The following is a 20,448-nucleotide window of genomic DNA, read 5'->3' as shown; positions in this document are numbered from 1 at the left end:
TGAAGATCAAATTGTAGGTTACCATTCAACTTATCCAACAAGTTAATGAACCAATTTTGCATTTCAAATCTTCACAATTTAACACTCTCTCCCAAACCATAAGTTCAACATGTTTTACGCTTGAAATGTTGAAAATCAGCTTTTCACACTCTGTTGTCGAAAATCTTTTTGTAGTTTTCAAATATCAAACAAAAATACAATATTTTTGGATTTTTGAATTTAAAGAAATACAAAAATGAACACTATTTTTGAGAGATTGTGCAAGAGGATCATATCGGATTTTGAGACATATCACTAACACCGTTGATCTTGATTAATCAGCAAATGTTAAAAACAAATTCACTTCTGATTGTCAGTATTGTTGTCCAATTAAACCTCTACACAAATTTTCAATCGATTCAAGATACGTATTTAATGTTTTAGAACTTAGACTTATTTGCGTGTCCCACCTCTTGAATATACTCCCGCATCCAGATCTCAATATTCTGATCTATAGGTAAGTATACTACAAATGATATCTGTATATAAATTAGGGGAAAAATGCGAGAACTGAGGGATCTCAGGTCAGAACTTCCGTTCAGCAGAGAGATATCAGTTTCGACTTAGCAGTGTGTCCCCTTTAGAGGATCTTTTCAGCTACAACAACTGATCATCAATTTTATTGTCTAATCAGCTGAGGGCTTTATGCTATGTTTCAAGCATATTGAAACAAGTATTAGCCAGGGACTAGGTCAGAACCACCGTTCAGCAGAAGTCCCGGAATAATACCCCAGACATCAATTGAGTATAAGAACCTAGTATTTCAGAATAAGAAACCTTTCAAACGAGATTTCAGGGGTTACCTATATATCCAAGTAATGTTCCCCACAACTAAGTAAGTTTGAATTACTAACTGTGTGAAGTCTACCGACACATCATTAGTAAGACTTGTTTAAAACATTTTTGAATTTACAAATCTCTAGCATGCTGTGATAGTCCACCAATGTACTATCATCTCCTCTTTTTGCAACAAAACTCATTTTCATTTTTCAATTTTTTTTTAAATTTTTCAAAATTTTCTTACTCCCCCTAAAATCAAAATATGTTTCAATTTTGATTTTCCGAGGAAAAAATTGAAAACAAACTATACAAAAATTTGACAACATTGTGTGAATTACCTCAATTCACCATTCTTGTGCAAAAACAATCAGAACTCCCCCTCACAACAAACTATTTTCCCATAATGATTTCAAAACACTCAAGTTTGTTTCAATCAAAATGGTTTTTCCGGAAAAATTAGTTTGTGTTCCAACTATTTGTAAGTTTGGGGTTATCTCTTCATTTTGTTTTCTTCAAACATTTTAAAGATTTATCATTTCCAGTTTTAACATAAACCATTTGTAGAAAATCAAGTACAACTTAATGTCCCTGATTTACCACATGAAAAGCGAAAAATCACCAAAGTGAAATTTCTCAAGAAATGTGCCGATTCATGATCCACGATACCATCTTGGGATCTCCGGCAAGTCAGGTTTTTCATTTAAACAGATTCACCCAAGCCTGACGGTCCTTGGGTGATTTCGAATTCTTGTTCAACAATGGTGGAAAATTTGCATCATCCATTGCTAAACCTGAATTCTCCTTTTTTACCTCAACCAAAGGCTCCTCTGGTTTTAATGAACCAGAATCATTGCCTGAAGGTGGCTTGTCCGACTTTGATCTGTCAGATTCATCGCCGACCTTCCCCTTTTTCTTCTTTTCCTCTTTAGTCCTCAGATTTGTATCTGATGAATCTGTCTTGCTAGACTTTGCAATCGAGGAAATTGATTCATCAGAACTTTTACTCTTTCTATTTGGTGAATCCGAGGACAAAATCTTCTCGAGATACTCTCTCGCCTTCTTCCTCTTTTTCCTCAGTCTGTCTTTCTGCCCCTGTGAAAGTTTGACTTTCTTTTCCAGAATTGACTGTTCTTGAACTTTAGGTTTCAAAACCTTCTGTTCCTGGGGCTTAACTTTGACTGGAATCTTTGCCGTTTTCTGAGAATTAACCCTCAATCTTTCACTAGATTTCCTTGGGCAATCTCTGGCAATGTGACCTTTGATGTTGCAATTAAAGCATCTTCTGGTCTCATAACTCCAATAGTGGCAGTTAACAGCAATGTGTCCGTGATAGCCACAACTGTAGCACATTCTGTTATCGTACCTATCACCAATTTTAGTCCAAACACTTAGATCAAAGCATTGTTTGGCTTGGTGATACTCCTTCCTCAAGTTTGCTGGTTTTAGCTTTAGAGCACTATGGTTGGATGAACGATCTGATGACCTTTTACTATCTTTTTGTTTCTGTTCCACTTTCTTCTTCAAAGGTTTCTGTTTAGAACATTCACCTTTTTCAGTCGATTGTAGAACAGATTTCTGAGATTTTTCTTTTAAAACTGATTTTTGTTTTTCAATTTTAACCTTTTTATCATCAGATTTTCTATCACAACCTTCAACTTTGACATGATCAAAGTTGGTGACTTTTTCACTCATCGGAACAGAACTGATTGGTTTTGGACAAGAAAACTTCAAACTATCTGATGAAGTCACAAAACCTATCAATTTCTTCTCAAGTTCATCAATCTTGTTCCTGGAATTCTCAGTTTCTTTTTCAAACTGAGATATTCTTTCAAGATGAGACTTGATTAAATTTTCATTCTCATTTTTCAAATTTTCAAGAACAGATTTTTCATTCATCAGAACTTTTATCTGTTCCTGAAATTTTGATTCATTTGCTTTCAGATTTTAGTTTTCAAGCTTAATCCAGAAATCCTCATCTTCTGACGATTTCTTTTTGCTTTCAAACTCCTTTTCAAGCTCTTTGATTTTCTTTTTAGCACTTTCACATTCTTTCTCCAATTTTATAATTTTCAGAAGATGTGAATTGATCAGTTTTTGCTTTTCAATGTTGTTTTGGCTAAAAACATTTCTCCCATCTTCAAGAATTTTCAGTTGATTTTGAAATTCTTTGTCACTTTTAGTTTTTTCATTTTCAAAATCTTTAATTTTCTTTTCAAAAGATTTTTCTTTTTCTTTCAGTTTCTTGTTTTCAAATGTCAAACTGTTCAAATTACTTAACAGTTTGCCATTTTCATCTTTCAACTTTTCACACATTTCCTGAATCAAAAAAATTTGTTTTTCATCAGACTGCTTCTCTTCTTTCAACTTCTTGATTTCCAATGCCAAACTTTCCGCATTTTTTATGAGTTTGTCATTATCAGTCTTGAAGCTGTCACATTTTGAGCATGCTGATGCAGAACTGGAAGATCCAACTTCTACAGATTCTTCATTCTTTGGAGTATCCTTTGTTTCCTTCTTGTATGTACCTGCACAAACAATTTTTACAAAATCAAGAGGTTTTAAATTTTCATCAATATAACACCCTCTTTTATAATCATATCTCATGTTATGTTTTGCACCATAACATATACAAATTCTTATCAATTTCAGTAATCACATCCAAATTGATTTTGTCTAGATTTCCCAGATTCAGTTTTTCTAGATTCTCTTTTACTCTATTCATCAATATCTTCTTTTATTAAAGAATTTTATAATAACGTTTTTGAAGCTTATTGATGAAATCAGATGGATGTAATTTCGAGAATTTAGGTTTTTGTTTTAACTCCTTTAAAACATCATCCCATTCAGCAGGTAAAGCAGCCTCCAACTTCAATATCTGCTCAGTTTCTGTCAAATTTATATCAAATGATTTTAACTTCTCTATCATATAATCGAATCTTTTTTCCATCTCTTTCAAACTCTCATTCTGTTGACAAGCAAAATTTTCAAGTCGAAGAGTCCAAACATGTTTATCATCTTGATTGAAAATCCTCGTACGATATCTCCCAAAATCATTTATCTTTCCAACAAAATCATTCTCCTTTTCGTCAAATATCATTGTCATTTTTCAAAATATCCAACACGTATTAGTTGACTAATAAGCGAAGCAATTGTAAGTCAGATAAACGGTCTGAGTTGGATGAGCACAAAGGCTTATCCTTTTGAGCGGTCCAAAATCCTGTTCAGATAAGCGATTCAAACCACTAAACCAAATCAGCGGTCCAGCTACAGTTCGTTCGAGCGGACTAGAAATGCTAGTTCGAGCGATCCAGAAACTGTCACTGAATTGTACGAATAAGCGATCCAGCAATGTCCGAATGAGCGATCCAGATGTTGTCAGATGAGCGATCCAGAAATTTTGGAGCGGTTCAATATCTGTCACAAAAGCGGTTCACAACACTTTGTTCGAGCGGTCCAAGTCTTTTAATTCGAGCGATCCAGAAAGTTCATTTCGAGCGAACCAGACAGTTCATAAACGCGGTCCACTTTCAAACGTCATTTTGACTCCTAAAAACTTCGAATTTTGATCTGAAACTTTCCAGGGTTTGTCACGGTACTATTTCGCACAATCCCTGAGTTTTTGATCAAATTCCGACCGTGAAATCTTTCCGACTCAGAAAAAGAAGGTGTAGAAATGAGAATTTCGAGCGAAAATCGAGCTAAACGGTAAGAACTCTTCCTCCTGAGCTCTGATACCACTTGTAGGATCGTTTGCTGACCCGATGAGTCGATCAGAAGAGATCTTAGACTAATCCAGAGGCGGAATTCATTGAATTAGTCTTCGTAAAGCTTGATTTCACTCTTTAATGTCTCCTGTATTGATTATATATCAAATTACACGTTTGTGGAGACAATCGGACAGGGCTTCGCCTTTACACCTTGAAATACACACACTTAAGACTCCCTGAACCGCTCATTTGACTCACACACATATATATATATGCAGTGTGGATCGCTTATATGACCAGTCTGGTTCGCTTATATGGACCTGTCCATATAAGCGATCCTAGCATTGTACATATAAGCGGTCCTAGTACCTGATGATCATAAAAGCGGTCCTAAAACTCTAAACACATACACAATGCAATCTGCCCTGCCCTAAGACTCGAACTAAGATGTAGTCGACAGACAACTGCACCAACAGTTGTGATGATCAGGGATCATGCATAGACCTTTGTGGCATCATCTAAAGTATCCATAATTGCTATATAAAAGGAGGAAAGTTGTAACCATGCTCACTTGCATTTTCAAAAGTTTACAACTCATTTCTCTAGAGTTCTCTGGTCAGCAAGCTGCCTTCCTAGTGATCCCTAATCCTAATTAGGACCCTTGTAAGTGTCCTTAATCTTTCTAAATTCGTTTTAGCTTAGTTAATTAGCTAAAATTCAAACCGTGGTAATTAAGGTTTGACTTCGAGATTAGTCAATACTTACTCAGTAATATCTCGAATTAAAAATACCTTTGAGTAGGTAATTATGTGGTTACAAACCCTTAAAAGGGTATTTTCATATTCACACTCAAACTATGTTAATTGTCGAGTCAAAGCTTATCTTAAAAAGTCAACAGAATGGTTATTTGCAAATTAATGCATAATTAGCGATGTAGGTCACATGCAACCTGTTTGATCATTAAAATAACTTGGTAATTAATATAAGAACATGTCTCAACATGTTCAACTCGACAATTTTAAGTTTATGCTCGGTTTGGAACCGAAAGTCGCATAGTTTGACTTCTGCTTTGACTTTCAGTTCTGACCCGTTTAAGCCAAGATTAGGATTGCCTTAGAGCTTCTTTTGGACCTATTTACATGTTAGTATAACCCTCTGAGATTATACAACTTGGTTCATTAGATATCCTATTCACATGCATGTTTCCGTTAATCGCTTATATGTTGACCATTATGCCCAAATGACTTTAAAATGTGATTTTTGGAAAAATAAAAGGGTAGACACCTTAGCTACTGATTTATAAACTTGCACCTAAAATTTGAAATCATTTTGAGGTATAGGTTAAGAGTTATGCTCAATAGCGTAATTTAAAGCTTCTTTAGTAATTAAATGGCGTAAATTGCATATAGCCTATCTAAACCCAAATTTTTATACAAAACTTTTTATCTACTGATATAAAATAATATTTTGGGATTTTTAAAGATTTTTATTAAATTTTAGGCTGAGCATAACTTAGTGTTCTAAGCTTAATTCGGTTAATGCCGGTTTTGCCCTTTTAGGCTTTAAAATAAGTTTTATAAACCCTATTGACCCCAAACCTTTTTCGACTGATCTAATATGCTAAATAAATTATTTTGAGCCTTCTGGAATACTAAAAATATCAGTTTTTTATACAAAACCCGGAAATGGCTCCAAATCGCCTTTATAAGCAATTTTAACGCATAAGTATGTACTAGAACCTCTTTAAGCGTATAGGGTTGAAACCTACTGATGTACTTAGCAAGAATTTTATATTTTAACAGTAGGCAAATATTTCAAACTCAGAATTACAGTTTTGACCTTTTAGACCTATGTGAAATTACCAAAATGCCCCTATGGAGCATAGTATGGTTATAAGTAATAAATTTCACATATATATGATACCCTACTATTGTAACTTAATAGAGTATAATTACTGATTCATTCAGACCTGTAACTCAGAATATTATTTAAACTCATTTTACACCCTTTAAAATGACCAAAATGCCCTTATAAGGCATAGTTTGGGTTTGAAACCATTTGGGGCATAATGGAAGGTATCATTCTGATATCACAACATATTTTAGGCATATTAACTTCAGAAACATGTATATGACTCTTATGGTTACTCGTTGCGCACTTTACGCGTTCGGATCGGCTTATGTAACTAGTTTACTCATTTTTAGCCGAAACGGGTCAAACCATATCATTTCGGACTCAAAATCCAGAATGTGATTAAGTTACCCATATTAAACAAGCATGCAAGCTTGTCGGGTCAAAACGACATTCTAAAACGGTCTTCGCCTTATCGTGCGTTTAAAACCGTAATCTTTATATAAAACTAACCGGTCTAAGCTTAAGACCCGTTAGGATTCTAATAGGTTATTAAAACCTTAATTCCAGATATAGGAGCCCAGTAAAAGCTACGTGCACTTGCTGTATTTGATTTATACTTTGCTCAGGTAAATACGTTTAACTTATTTTCCCATATACGGGCTTGGGGTACGGTATATAAAATACCGCTTGGTTGGGAAATTGACCTTAACCGGTCGGTGGTTAAGTATTGTCAAATTAACCCGTTTAAAAATGTTGTTTTGTTTGTTTAACGCCTTTGGGGGTTTAATGACCATGTCCTAGATATCCTTGGCATCATTCAAAGAATGGCCACGACCTTAGCACACGGGTGTAGGCGTACACCCGTAGTGAATTTCAATAAAGTATAATCGTCGGTACGGGAGAAGTCTCACGGCGTAATTATATTAAGTGGCGTGTCTATTAATCTTTAACCCGGTACGACCCGGGTAACTGAATGCATAACAAACATGTAATTCTTTTACAAGATTATTAAGCAAATAATTATCCCAAGTTATAAAACGTTTTGTGCCACGGGCATTCAAATCAATTTTTAAACCTTTTCAAAATGAGTCAGTTAAATTGTATTTACCAGTGTAAACTGACGTATTTTCTAAAAAGCTAAGTGCAGGTACTACGCGTAATAGGCTGGCCACTCCTTAGCATTAGTATAAGTCTCGCAAGCTTAGGATGCATGAAGTCTGTTGAATAAAAGTCTCCTCTTTGTTTTGGATCCGCCCGTGGATCTATTTCGACTATTTGTGATACTTGATATTACAATTAATTTGGTTGAAATAAATCTTTCTTTTGCTTCCGCTGTGCATTTATATTTTGTATTGTTTGACTATGACTATATCAACTACGTCACGGAACCCCCACCGGGCCCACCAGTGACACGTGGAAAATAGGGGTGTGACAGGTTGGTATCAGAGCCAACGCTGAGTGAATTAAACACTAGCCTTTTGTGTTTAATCTCAGTTAAATAAATGCACGTTCCTCGAGTTCCGAGTCTAGACAAAGAACATAGGACCAATTCTGTTTTTGTGTTATTTTGCATTGTCTTTTATTTTATATTTCTTGTTGTTATCATAATCTTGTATGGAGGTCAACAATGCCACCAAGATTTTTGAGGGGAAGAGGCAAGGGCCCAGTTACGGGCAATGATCATGAAGCCGGGACTTCGCACCGACGAACGCCATCGATCACCATGAGTACAAGCCCACAAGAGCCGTGGAGGCTCTACGTTGAACCCGGGAGGCGGTTAGTCTCCCTCAGTTCCTCAACTTCGTATCAGCATTCTTTTGGGCCCCAATCAGAGAACGAGCCCAACAACCAACCACCTTCTTTCATACCCTTGCAGAGGTCCAACTCTCACCACTCTTTTGGTGACCCTACCCCCGCATTCCAAAGCCGGTTCAACCCGGCTAACTACCTTCAAGAACCCGTGGGTTTTAACCCACTAGGACCCGAGGATCACTTCTCTGGTGAAAATGACATGGACGAGGATACGGATCCCGTGGAGCCTGCTACCGGGACCCCAAACCACCCCATCGAAATCTCTGATGGGTCATCTTTCCACGGATCGCCGTACCGCGGTCCTGACAGTTACCAGGCGAGGTTTACTCAGTGGGACTGGTATTTCACGCCCTCTGAACACTCGTCCCCATATCAGCAGCAGCATGATCCTTCCGAGGATCACCGATTTATGGCAGTCACTCCGCCACCACCACCACCAGTGGAACAGCAGCCGCCTCCGGAGCCACCGAGGCGGAGGAGGTCAAACTTACGGATATCCGTGCGAGGGGGTGTCCGCATCAGCACACCCCAACCATCGAGTGGCAGTCACTACCCGCCACTCCAAGAAGAAGAACCACAGATAGGGGGTCCATCGAACCCCGTTCCAGAGATCAACTCTGCGCCTATGGCGCCACCGGTGGGTTTTGACAACCCAATACCTGCTTACGCCGGCTCAGCGGCGTATAACCCTTTTGAGCAGCCGGCTCATACCTAGTTCGACTATGCCAACGTAGACCCATATCAGGAAGCGTGGGACTACAACGCTCGCCACACAGAGGGACCCTATGGTGGTCTTTGGACCACTGGTTGCCCAACATATGGGTACCAACGTCCGCCACCTCCTCAACCTCTGTACCAGCCGCCGCAGCCGTAACTGATTCCGCCGGAGTGCCAACAAGAGGTTCTCGACCGATTGAACCGAGTCGAGCAAGTGGTTCGTGAAGACCGCGGAAACAACCGAGGCTTCTTCAAAGGTCTGTCAGACTTGCTCAAGGGGAAGTCCAAGAGAAGGGGTCATTGAAGACCTTGTTGTTTATTTTATTTAAGTTGTAATCAAGTCCCTACGTGGACTTTTTGTTTATGTACTCAGCCCCTGCGTGGGCTTGTCTTTTAGTATTCTACCCCTGCGTGGGCATGTCTTTCAGTTAACCCCTGCGTGGGTTTGTTTGTTTGTGTTTCGCCCCTGCGCGGGCATGTTATTTTGTAGAAGTCTCGTTTAGGGCAAATGTTGTACTGTTTAATCTTTATTAATGGAATGGTTGAATTTAAATTTTCATGATTGTTTATTATTAATAAGTATATGCATAAACTTAAAATAAAAAGTAAAATGAAAATAACATTCCTAATAAAGAAGATCTACCATTATTATAGAATGGCAAAATCTAAAAAGGGACAAGACCTAGCCATGTGTCATTTTAAGACAAGGCCAAGATGGTACCTCCATAATTAGATTCAGATCCATAATTAACGTCTCAACTTAGGATTGATCTGCGTTATGTTAAAAAGAGAATCTTAGGGGTAAAACCTAGCCACGTGTCATCACAGACATGGCCAAGATGGTAAAACCTGTCTTAAAGATTCCAAATTTATGTTAACATCTGTAAGTATGTTAACATACTGGGAAAATTGTGATGCAGTAAAAATCACATAGGCATCTTTAAAAATTGGGTTAATTTAAAATTCCCTGTATTTATATAACCATCCTTTGAGGATGAAGTACCTACGGGTAATAATTAACATCCTCTGGGACTAAGAGACAGTAGAAGTCTGCAACTCACTGTCTATAAAAAGGGTAATGAACTGTGATTCAGGCCCGAACGCCTCGATTCTGTGAAATCCGGGTTATAAATTAACACTGTCCTTGTGACTAAGTTTTATGTTATGCTTAAATTGTAATATAGGATTATTATAAAGGTCCTGAATAAATAACCGATTAACAAATTAACCAGCAATGACTATTTAAAACCATGGTTAATAGAATATAAAATACTGTGTTAGGCTTCTAAATAAAACCTTGCCAATTATTTTCTATATTTAGCAATTGAAGCTACATGGCGAGGTCGGACGAGGTAAATAGTCGTCCGGTAGAGAATCACGAGAATGCAAAGATACAGTGAACTAGCGCAGAGCTGCAAGCGCTTGTTGATGATGCGGTTACAAAGGCCTTGGAGCGGCAGTACAATGAGTACAGTGGGACCCATAGTAGGACCCTATCTACACCGCACACCAAGCCTAAGACTCACTCGGAATCTCACAGCAAGCCGCCATCCAAGAAGGATGAATCTAAGAAAGATGATGATAGACACTCTTCAAACAACAACAGTGCTCCACCCAAGAAGATAGTATTTGATGATGCTCCACGTACCAAGTCCTGTACGTATAAGTATTTCGTTTCTTGTAAACCCCGGGACTTTACCGGAGAAAAAGGGGTTGTGGATTGCATGACTTGGCTGGATGAGATGGACACTGTTGTGGACATCAGTGGTTGTGCTGAAAGGGATATTGTAAAGTTTGTATCCCAGTCCTTCAAGGGTGAAGCCTTGGCCTGGTGGAGGTCATTAATACAGGCTACTGGAAAGATTCCATTATACAACATGTCATGGAATCAATTTGTTGCTCTTATCAAGGAGAACTATTGTCCTCAACACGAGGTGGAAAAGATAGAATCTGATTTTCTGTTGTTGGTCATGAAAAACCTGGATTGCCAGGCATATCTCACGAGTTTTAATACCCTGTCAAGGTTAGTTCCTTACCTTGTGACACCTGAACCTAAAAGGATAGCCCGTTTCATTGGGGGTATGGCCCCGGAAATCAAAGCAAGTGTCAAGGCCTCTCGGCCCGCTACATTTCGATCAGCAGCTGACATATCTCTGTCCCTTACGCTGGATGCTGTTAGGCAGAGATCATTGAGAAATGCGGATGCTGAAAAGAGAAAACGCGAAGATGATGGTTCGTGGCGCTCAGAGAAGAAGCGCAAGGGAAACAATGACCACAAGAAAGGGTCGGGATCCAAGAAGGGAGATCAACAGACGGGTGATAAACCCCGATGCAAGGTTTGTAAGAAGCACCATTTCGGGAGGTGCAGGTATAAGTCTAGATCCCAATCCCAGCCGAAAGTTTGTGGGATTTGCAAGTCCCCAGATCACAAGGCATTATACTGTAAGAAACTCAAGGATGCCACATGCTTTAATTGTAACGAGAAGGGACATCTTAGGCCCAACTGCCCGAAACTTGCGAAAAAGGCTGAAGAGGGAAAGAAGACCAACGCTAGGATCTTCCAGGTGAATGCTCAGGAAGCTATTCAGAACGATAACGTGATAACAGGTACTTTTCTAATAAATGATGTCTACGCAAGAGTATTATTTGATTCTGGGGCAGACAAATCTTTTGTAGATAATAAGTTCTATGAATTATTGAAATTACCTGTTAAAACCCTAAGTGTGAAATATGAAGTGAAATTAGCTAACGGAACCATAGAAACCGCTTCGACTGTATTAGATGGATGCGTCATATCCATTAGGAACCACTCTTTTCCTTTGTCCTTATTACCTTTTAAGCTAGCTGGCTTTGATATAGTGATAGGCATGGATTGGTTATCGCAAAACCAAGCCCAGATTATGTGCAACAAGAAACAAGTGGTGATCAAGACTCTGTCTGGTGAACCGCTTACCATCCAGGGAGATACCCAACATGGATTGCCTGAGCAAGTGACTATGCTTAAGGCATCCAGATGTCTGAAGAAGGGTTGTGTCATCTATATGGCACAAGTAACCATTGATGAGGAGAAACCTAAGATTGAAGATATACCTGTCATTTTTTAATACCTTGAAGTTTTCCCGGAAGAACTACCTGGTTCATCACCAGATAGACAAGTGGAATTCAGAATTGACATCATCCCTGGAGCTGCACCTGTGGCTAGAGCACCTTATGGATTGGCGCCAACGGAGATGAAGGAATTAAGGACGCAGTTAGATGATTTGCTAGCTAAAGGCTTCATTAGACCTAGTTCGTCTCCATGGGGAGCACCAATCTTGTTCGTCAAGAAGAAAGATGGTTTGATGCGTTTATGCATCGACTACCGTGAGCTTAATAAGGTTACTATCAAGAATAGGTATCCGTTACCCAGGATCGACGATCTGTTCGATCAGCTACAAGGAGCGAGCTACTTTTCCAAGATAGATCTGAGATCAGGCTATCATTAGTTTAAAGTTAAGGATGAAGATGTACACAAGACCGCGTTTAGGACTCGCTATGGTCATTATGAGTTCTTAGTGATGCCGTTTGGGCTCACTAACGCACCTGCCGCATTCATGGATCTCATGAATCGCGTCTGCAAGCCTTATTTAGATAAATTTGTCATCGTCTTCATCGACGACATTCTCATCTACTCGAAAAGCCAAGCTGACCATGAGAAACATCTTTGATGTATTCTAAAGCTGCTACATCAAGAAAAGCTCTAGGCCAAATTTTCTAAATGCGAGTTTTGGCTTCGAGAAGTCCAATTTCTTGGACATGTTGTGAGTGAGCATGGTATCCAAGTGGATCCCGCTAAGGTTGAGGCTATCATGAACTGGCAAGAGCCGAAGACGCCTATGGAGATTCGCAGTTTCTTAAGATTGGCAGGATACTACAGACGTTTTATCGAGAATTTTTCAAGGATTGCAGCACCCCTGACTCTACTCACTCCCAAGAATAGCAAGTTTGATTGGGGGCCTAAGCAGCAAGAATCTTTCGATATTTTGAAGCAGAAGTTGAGCAATGCTCTTGTACTGACATCGCCTGATGGAATCGATGAGTTTGTAGTTTACTATGATGCATCGCACACCGGGATGGGTTGTGTGTTAATGCAAAAAGGCAAGGTCATTGCCTATGCTTCACGTCAACTAAAGGTGCACGAGAAGAATTACACCACCCATGACTTGGAATTGGGTGCCGTTGTATTTGCACTGAAGCTTTGGAGGCACTATCTGTATGGAACAAAGTGTGTGATATACTCCGATCACAAAAGCCTTCAACACTTGTTCAATCAGAAGGATTTGAACATGAGGCAGCGACGCTGGATGGAAACTTTGAACGACTATGATTGGGAAATAAGATACCATCCAGGCAAGGCTAATGTAGTCGCAGATGCCTTGAGCAGAAAAGAAAGAGTAAAGCCAATAAGGATCAATGCCAAGAGCATTGAAATCAAAAACAGTCTAAATGAAAGGTTGTTCGCTGCACAAAAGGAAGCTGTGCTGGAAGCTAATTATCCTGAGGAAAAACTAGGAGTAACTGAAGAACAGTTATCCTGTGATAAGGACGGGATGTTGAGGTTAAATGGAATAATATGGGTTCCTGTTTATGGAGGACTTCGGAATGTTATCCTCAAGGAAGCCCACAGTTCCAAGTATTCCGTTCATCCTGGAGCTCATAAAATGTACCAGGATTTAAAGGCAAACTATTGGTGGATAGGCTTGAAGAAGTCCATAGCTGCTTATGTAGCTAAATGTCTGACATGTGCTCAGGTAAAGGCTGAACATCAGAAACCATCAGGTTGCTACAACAGCCTGAAATTCCCACTTGGAAATGGGAAATGGTGACAATGGATTTCATCACCAAATTGCCGAAAACGAAGAAAGGAAATGATACAATATGGGTCATAGTTGATAGACTGACTAAGTCAGCACATTTCCTAACCATTAAAGAGACTTATAGCTCTGACATGTTAGCCCAACTGTACGTAGATAAGATCGTATCCTTACATGGCGTACCAGCATCTATTATCTATGATAGGGATACTAGATACACGTCACATTTTTGGAAGAGTTTCCAACAATCTTTGGGTACGCAATTGAATTTTAGTACAGCTTACCATCCTCAAACGGATGGGCAGAGTGAGCGTACTATTCAAACGTTGGAAGACATGCTGCGTGCATGTGTAATTGATCTAGGTGGTAGTTGGGACAGGCATTTACCATTGGTCGAGTTCTCCTACAATAAGAGCTACCATACCAGCATTCAGGCTGCACCTTTTTAGGCACTATATGGTAGGAAATGCAAAACACCCATTTGTTGGGCAGAAGTAGGAGATACTCAATTATCAGGTCCTGATATAGTCTTTGAGACAACGGACAAGATTGTCCAGATTCGTGACCACCTAAAAGTTGCCCGGGATAGGCAGAAGTGCTATGCAAAGGCGAAAACCTCTCAAGTTTGAGGTTGGAGATAAAGTTTTGCTCAAAGTATCACCCTGGAAAGGGGTGATGCGATTTGGTAAGAAAGGTAAGTTAAGCCCAAGGTATATAGGACCATTCGAGATCATTGAATGTATTGGATCAGTGGCTTATAAGTTAAACTTACCTGAAGAGCTCAGTGGTATTCATAATGTATTCCACGTCTGCAATCTGAAGAAGTGTGTAACTGACGAATCGCTAGTCATACCACACGTAAATGTGCACATAGACGAGAGCTTGAAGTTTGTGGAGAAACCTGTATCGATTGAGGATTGACAGGTAAAAAGGCTTCGAAGGAAGCTTGTGCCTATTGTCAAGGTGAAATGGGATGCCCGTAGAGGTCCTGAATATGCGTGGGAGCTAGAGTCCACAATGAAAGACAAATATCCTCAATTATTTCCATAAATCTCGAGGATGAGATTTCTTTTAAGGGGGTGAGGATGTAACACCTCGAAAATTCATGTCCAATAATGTATGAACACGTGTCATAAGCTCTGAACATGTGAAAGAATACTTTAGAGGGACTAAAGTTGACAAACGGGGAAACTATGTGAATATAAGGGTCCAAAGTGTCAACAATGGATAAATATATTCAAAAATAACCCTACAAGATGTTTATACCTTCAAACGAATAAATCATGGATCATACGAAGCTAAATATGAAAGAAAGTGAGGAATTACAAACTACAGGGGCTAAATGTGTCAACATGTGCAAGGTATACCTCTGAGTGACCTTTTAGTGGACCCGAAGGTTTGTAACGATAAATTATGCTCACTAGAATATGTAGTAAAAATTTCATAAAGTTTCGTTACCGTATGAGAAAGTTATGATAAAATTCGTGTATGAGGGGTTAAAAGCGTCAACATTGAATTTTAAGGCCTTAAGAGTTGTTACAAAGTTAACAAGGGAATTAACTAAGTTAGTAAAAGTCCTAAGACCCTTAAAAATCAAGTTAATGGGCTGAAAATGCAATTTAGGGGCTTAAAACCACGTTACAAAGGACCAGGGGCTGAAATGCAAATTGTTAAACTTGTTTGGCTGGTTCTGACAGGCCAGGCGGCCCGCGTAAGAGCCCCTTATGGGCTTACACGGCCAGCGTCAGAGTGCCAGTAACAGAAACAACCTGCAGCTGCCAGTCAGACCTGTGTAACCGACTTATGGGCCTGTAAACTGATACCAGGGCTGAACAAATGGATTTTCATGCGCTAGGGATAGTTGTGATGATCAGGGATCATGCATAGACCTTTGTGGCATCATCTAAAGTATCCATAATTGCTATATAAGAGGAGGAAAGTTGTAACCATGCTCACTTGCAATTTCAAAAGTTTACAACTTATTTCTCTGGAGTTCTCTGGTCAGTAAGCAGCCTTCCTAGTGATCCCTAATCCTAATTAGGACCCTTGTAAGTGTCCTTAACCTTTCTAAATTCGTTTTAGCTTAGTTAATTAGCTAAAAGTCAAACCGTCGTAATTAAGGTTTGACTTCGAGATTAGTCAATAATTACCCAGTAATATCTCGAATTAAAAATACCTTTGAGTAGGTAATTATGTGGGTAACAAACCCTTAAAAGGGTAATTTCAGATTCCCACTCTAACTATGTTAATTGTCGAGTCAAAGCTTATCTTAAAAAGTCAACAGAATGTTTATTTGCAAATTAATGCATAATTAGCAATGTAGGTCACATGCAACCTGTTTGATCATTAAAATAACTTGGTAATTAATATAAGAACATGTCTCAACATGTTCAACTCGACTATTTTCTGTTTAGGCTCGGTTTGGAACCGAAAATCGCATAGTTTGACTTCTGCTTTGACTTTCAGTTCTGACCCGTTTAAGCCAAGATTAGGATTGCCTTAGAGCTTCTTTTGGACCTATTTACATGTTAGTATAACCCTCTGAGATTATACAACTTGGTTCATTAGATATCCTATTCACATGCATGTTTCCGTTAATCGCTTATATGTTGACCATTATGCCCAAGTGACTTTAAAATGTGATTTTTGGAAAAATAAAAGGGTAGACACCTTAGCTACTGATTTATAAACTTGCACCTAAAATTTGAAATCAGTTTGAGGTATAGGTTAAGAGTTATGCTCAATAGCGTAATTTAAAGCTTCTTTAGTAATTAAATGGCGTAAATTGCATATAGCCTATCTAAACCCAAATTTTTATACAAAACTTTTTATGTACTGATATAAAATAATATTTTGGGATTTTTAAAGATTTTTATTAAATTTTAGGCTGAGCATAGCTTAGTGTTCTAAACTTAATTCGGTTTATGCCGGTTTTGCCCTTTTAGGCTATAAAATGAGTTTTATAAACCCTATTGACCCCAAACCTTTTTCTACTGATCTAACATGCTAAATAAATTAGTTTGAGCCTTCTGGAATATTAAAAATATCACTTATTTATACAAAACCCGGAAATGGCTCCAAATCGCCTTTTTAAGCGATTTTAACGCATAAGTATGTACTAGAACCTCTTTAAGCGTATAGGGTTGAAGCCTACTGATGTACTTAGCAATATTTTTATATTTTAACAGTAGGCAAATATTTCAAACTCAGAATTACAGTTTTGACCTTTTAGGCCTATGTGAAATTACTAAAATGCCCCTACGGAGCATAGTATGGTTATAAGTAATAAATTTCACATATATATGATACCCTACTATTGTAACTTAATAAAATGAGTATAACTAGTAGATAACGCCCGCGCTTCGCGGCGGGTAAGGTTTTATGTTACCAGGAAGTTATCAGTTATCTGTGTTACATTGGGATAGTTGATGTACTAAATATAAAGTGCTGAAAGTTGTAGTGGGTTGACCAAGCTGATTTCCTGTTTTGAAGCATGTTCCGAGCCTGGTCTATTACAAAGTTAAATTACTTGCCTTGGAGAGTTGAACAGGCTGGTGCGGCTATCTTTTTGGTTTTTTTAAGGATCATGATGCCAGGACCAAAGTCGAGCCTCAACAATCAGAGACCACATCTATGAAAAATGCAGAAAGCCTTATAAGTATGTTATATATGCAACAATGAACTACAATATATTGCAATAACGTTACCGTGTGATGTTGCCTGTCAACACCTTTAGGATCTTTGTAATCCTAGTCTGCACGAATTTACCAGTCACACTGTTAGCGGCGTACACCAGTTTGTGCAACACAGAATCGTTAATCTAAGAAAAGCTAAAGTTGTTTCTTTCATGGCAGATCTAGGTTTCAAAATGCCATATATACACCTTGGAAACTGCTGCAAAGAAGGGATACGCAATTTGTGTAAGTTAGTGGTGTATCGAGGCATTGTGATTTCACTTGCTCATGGTTATGGCAATTCATAGATATAGGTAATTTTAGCATTTGGTTATGTTGTTTTGCTTTAGTAAGTTTTTACGGCAATGATGTGAATTTATTATACATTCTCTTGTTAACCGAAATCGCAAAATCTACCTTTGTTTTTCTATTAACGAAAAATAGAATATATTCACATGTAAATTAAGACTCTTTCATATATGAACTAATGTTAATTTAATGGGTAGAAATTCATGTGAACCAAGACTATGATTAAAAGTATGTGAATTTATCTTCTTTTAAATAGCAAGATAGTCAGACTTTAATACAAGCATCTTTTTATCATGAGAGTGGAATAAATTAAAAGGTTCACTTTTTTAAAGATATAAACCAAATGTGTTGAACTTATGAGTTTCCATCCCTAATTAGGTTCAAAGATGTAACAACAATATCATGTAGCACAGCCAAAAAATATGCCAACTTACACACAGAAGACAACACTTTTCTTCATGAAAAAAGAGTTACCCACAAACCTAAGAGAGAAAACAATGTCGGACGAAATGCACCCCAGGAAGAAGCTACGAAACGGCGACAACCCACAAACGTATACAATTGCACCTACAAGACAGTATCATAACCCATAACGAACCGTAAGCTAAAAACATAAGTAAAAGTATCATACAATGCGAACCGTGGAAGAAACGAACCTGACGAAAGAGACAACAAAGTAAAAGCAGAACTGACAAATTAGAAACGCCAGCCGTAAACGCAATTTGGCCTGTGAAGTCGAAGAACGGCGATGCGGGTTTATGATGCGGCGATGCGGGTTTATTCGAATCTCCGACGGGCTGTTACAGTTTGTGATTTGGCTGGCAAAGCATCTAAGGAACAATCTGGTTTGTGATGGGTTTCGAAATTTGGCAAACAAATCAGAGAAATCGTAAAAAGGAAACCTGGAAACGTGATTTGTAAACCTGGAATTTAAGCTTGGGAAAGATTGAACAACAATGGAATTTGTAAACTCAAAGAAAACTTTAACCTAAATACCTAAATCAAAAAAGAGATGAAAGAGATGGGTTTTAGGAGCTTACCGGGGTGAGAAAGCTCGAAGATCATGGCTGCCGTGGTTGATTCCAGCGGATTTAGCACCGCCGTCGTTCGTCAGTCACCACCGGAGTGAAGCTCCTATGAACCACGGCCATCAGCGTCAAAAAGAATACACCCCCATTGATCCAATCGGAAAGCAGGCGCCGGAAGTAGGTTCAGAAGGGTCTATTTGAAGAGTGTTCACCACTGAACCACCGTCAAATCCACCATCGCCGGTACGCCGTTGCCGGAGCACCGTCGGCTCCGCCGCTCTCCAGCCGAAAACAGTGTGCGAGAGAGTGAAAACGAAGGGGGTGGAGGTGTCGAGAAGAGTGTTGGGGGTGTGTGCGTGTCGCCTGACCGGGTATACCGGCGCCGGAATCCCTCCTCCGGCGACCGGAGGTGTGAGAGAGCAGAGAGAAGATGAGGGAGAAGGTAGATGTGTGAACTTGTAAAAGGGGAAAGTAAGGTGGCCAAAACCTAAAAGTGAAGAAGGAACTGGCGCATTGATACGATGTTAATTGATATATATAATAATTACTGATTCATTCAGACCTGTAACTCATAATATTATTTAAACTCATTTTACACCCTTTAAAATGACCAAAATGCCCTTATAAGGCATGGTTTTGGTTTGAAACCATTTGGGGCATAATGGAAGGTATCATTCTGATATCACAACATATTTTAGGCATATTAACTTCAGAAACATGTATATGACTCTTATGGTTACCCGTTGCGCACTTTACGCCTTCGGATCGGCTTATGTAACTAGTATATGACTCTTATGCTTACTCATTTTTAGCCGAAACGGGTCAAACCATATCATTTCGGACTCAAAATCCAGAATGTGATTAAGTTACCCATATTAAATAAGCATGCAAGCTTTTCGGGTCAAAACCACATTCTAAAACGGTCTTCGCCTTATCGTGCGTTTAAAACCGTAATCTTTATATAAAACTAACCGGTCTAAGCTTAAGACCCGTTAGGATTCTAATAGGTTATTAAAACCTTAATTCTAGATATAGGAGCCCAGTAAAAGCTACGTGCACTTGTTGTATTTGATTTATACTTTGCTCAGGTAAATACGTTTAACTTAGTTTCCCTTATATGGGCTTGGGGTACGGTATATAAAATACCGCTTGGTCGGGAAATTGACCTTAACCGGTCGGTAGTTAAGAATTGTCAAATTAACCCGTTTAAATTTGTTGTTTTGTTTGTTTAACGCCTTTGGGGGTTTAATGACTATGTCCCGGATATCCTTGGCATCATTCAAAGAATGGCCACGACCTTAGCACACGGGTGTAGGCGTACACCCGTAGTGCATTTCAATAAAGTATAATCATCGGTACGGGAGAAGTCTCGCGGCGGAATTATATTAAGTGTTGTGTCTATTAATCTTTAACCCGGTACGACCCAGGAAACTGAACGCATAACAAACATGTAATTTTTTTACAAGATTATTAAGAAAATAATTATCCCAAGTTATAAAATGTTTTGTGCCATGGGCATTCAAATCAATTTTTAAACCTTTTCAAAATGAGTCAGTTAAATTGTATTTACCAGTGTAAACTGACGTATTTTCCAAAAAAAAGGCTAAGTGCAGGTACTACGCGTAATAGGCTGGCCACTCCTTAGCATCAGTATAACTCTCGCAAGCTTAGGTGC

The 20,448-nt window shown here is 38.8% G+C and overlaps 1 protein-coding gene and 1 long non-coding RNA gene across 7 annotated transcripts; one reads left to right on the top strand and one right to left on the bottom strand.

Moving 5' to 3' along the window:
• The first annotated feature begins 10,786 nt into the window (after positions 1–10,786).
• LOC118483976 lies at positions 10,787–16,653 on the top strand. The gene is made up of 2 exons (XM_035979803.1): positions 10,787–11,516; positions 16,649–16,653. Exons 1-2 carry the CDS (start codon positions 10,787–10,789, stop codon positions 16,651–16,653), a joined length of 735 nt encoding a protein of 244 aa, XP_035835696.1.
• A 451-nt stretch (positions 16,654–17,104) lies between these two features.
• Positions 17,105–18,987, bottom strand: LOC110889775. 6 transcript variants are annotated; one of them, XR_004872121.1, is made up of 5 exons: positions 18,786–18,987; positions 18,402–18,680; positions 18,180–18,312; positions 17,470–17,516; positions 17,105–17,393 (listed from the first exon to the last, which is right to left on the bottom strand). It is a non-coding gene; the product is annotated as an uncharacterized LOC110889775 (long non-coding RNA). The 6 variants fall into 6 exon arrangements; XR_004872123.1 differs by having other exon boundaries at positions 18,402–18,668; XR_004872122.1 differs by having other exon boundaries at positions 18,402–18,647.
• Between the last annotated feature and the right edge of the window lie 1,461 nt (positions 18,988–20,448).

The sequence above is a fragment of the Helianthus annuus genome, chromosome 11 (assembly GCF_002127325.2).
Source record: "Helianthus annuus cultivar XRQ/B chromosome 11, HanXRQr2.0-SUNRISE, whole genome shotgun sequence".
NCBI lineage: Eukaryota > Viridiplantae > Streptophyta > Magnoliopsida > Asterales > Asteraceae > Helianthus > Helianthus annuus.
Note: the sequence above shows the minus strand (reverse complement) of the source record. Positions and strands in the feature narration are given on the sequence as shown.

Excerpts from the sequence above, each read along its gene's own strand:
- LOC118483976 (XM_035979803.1), top strand. The coding sequence starts at position 10,787 with ATGTCATGGAATCAATTTGTTGCTCTTATCAAGGAGAACTATTGTCCT.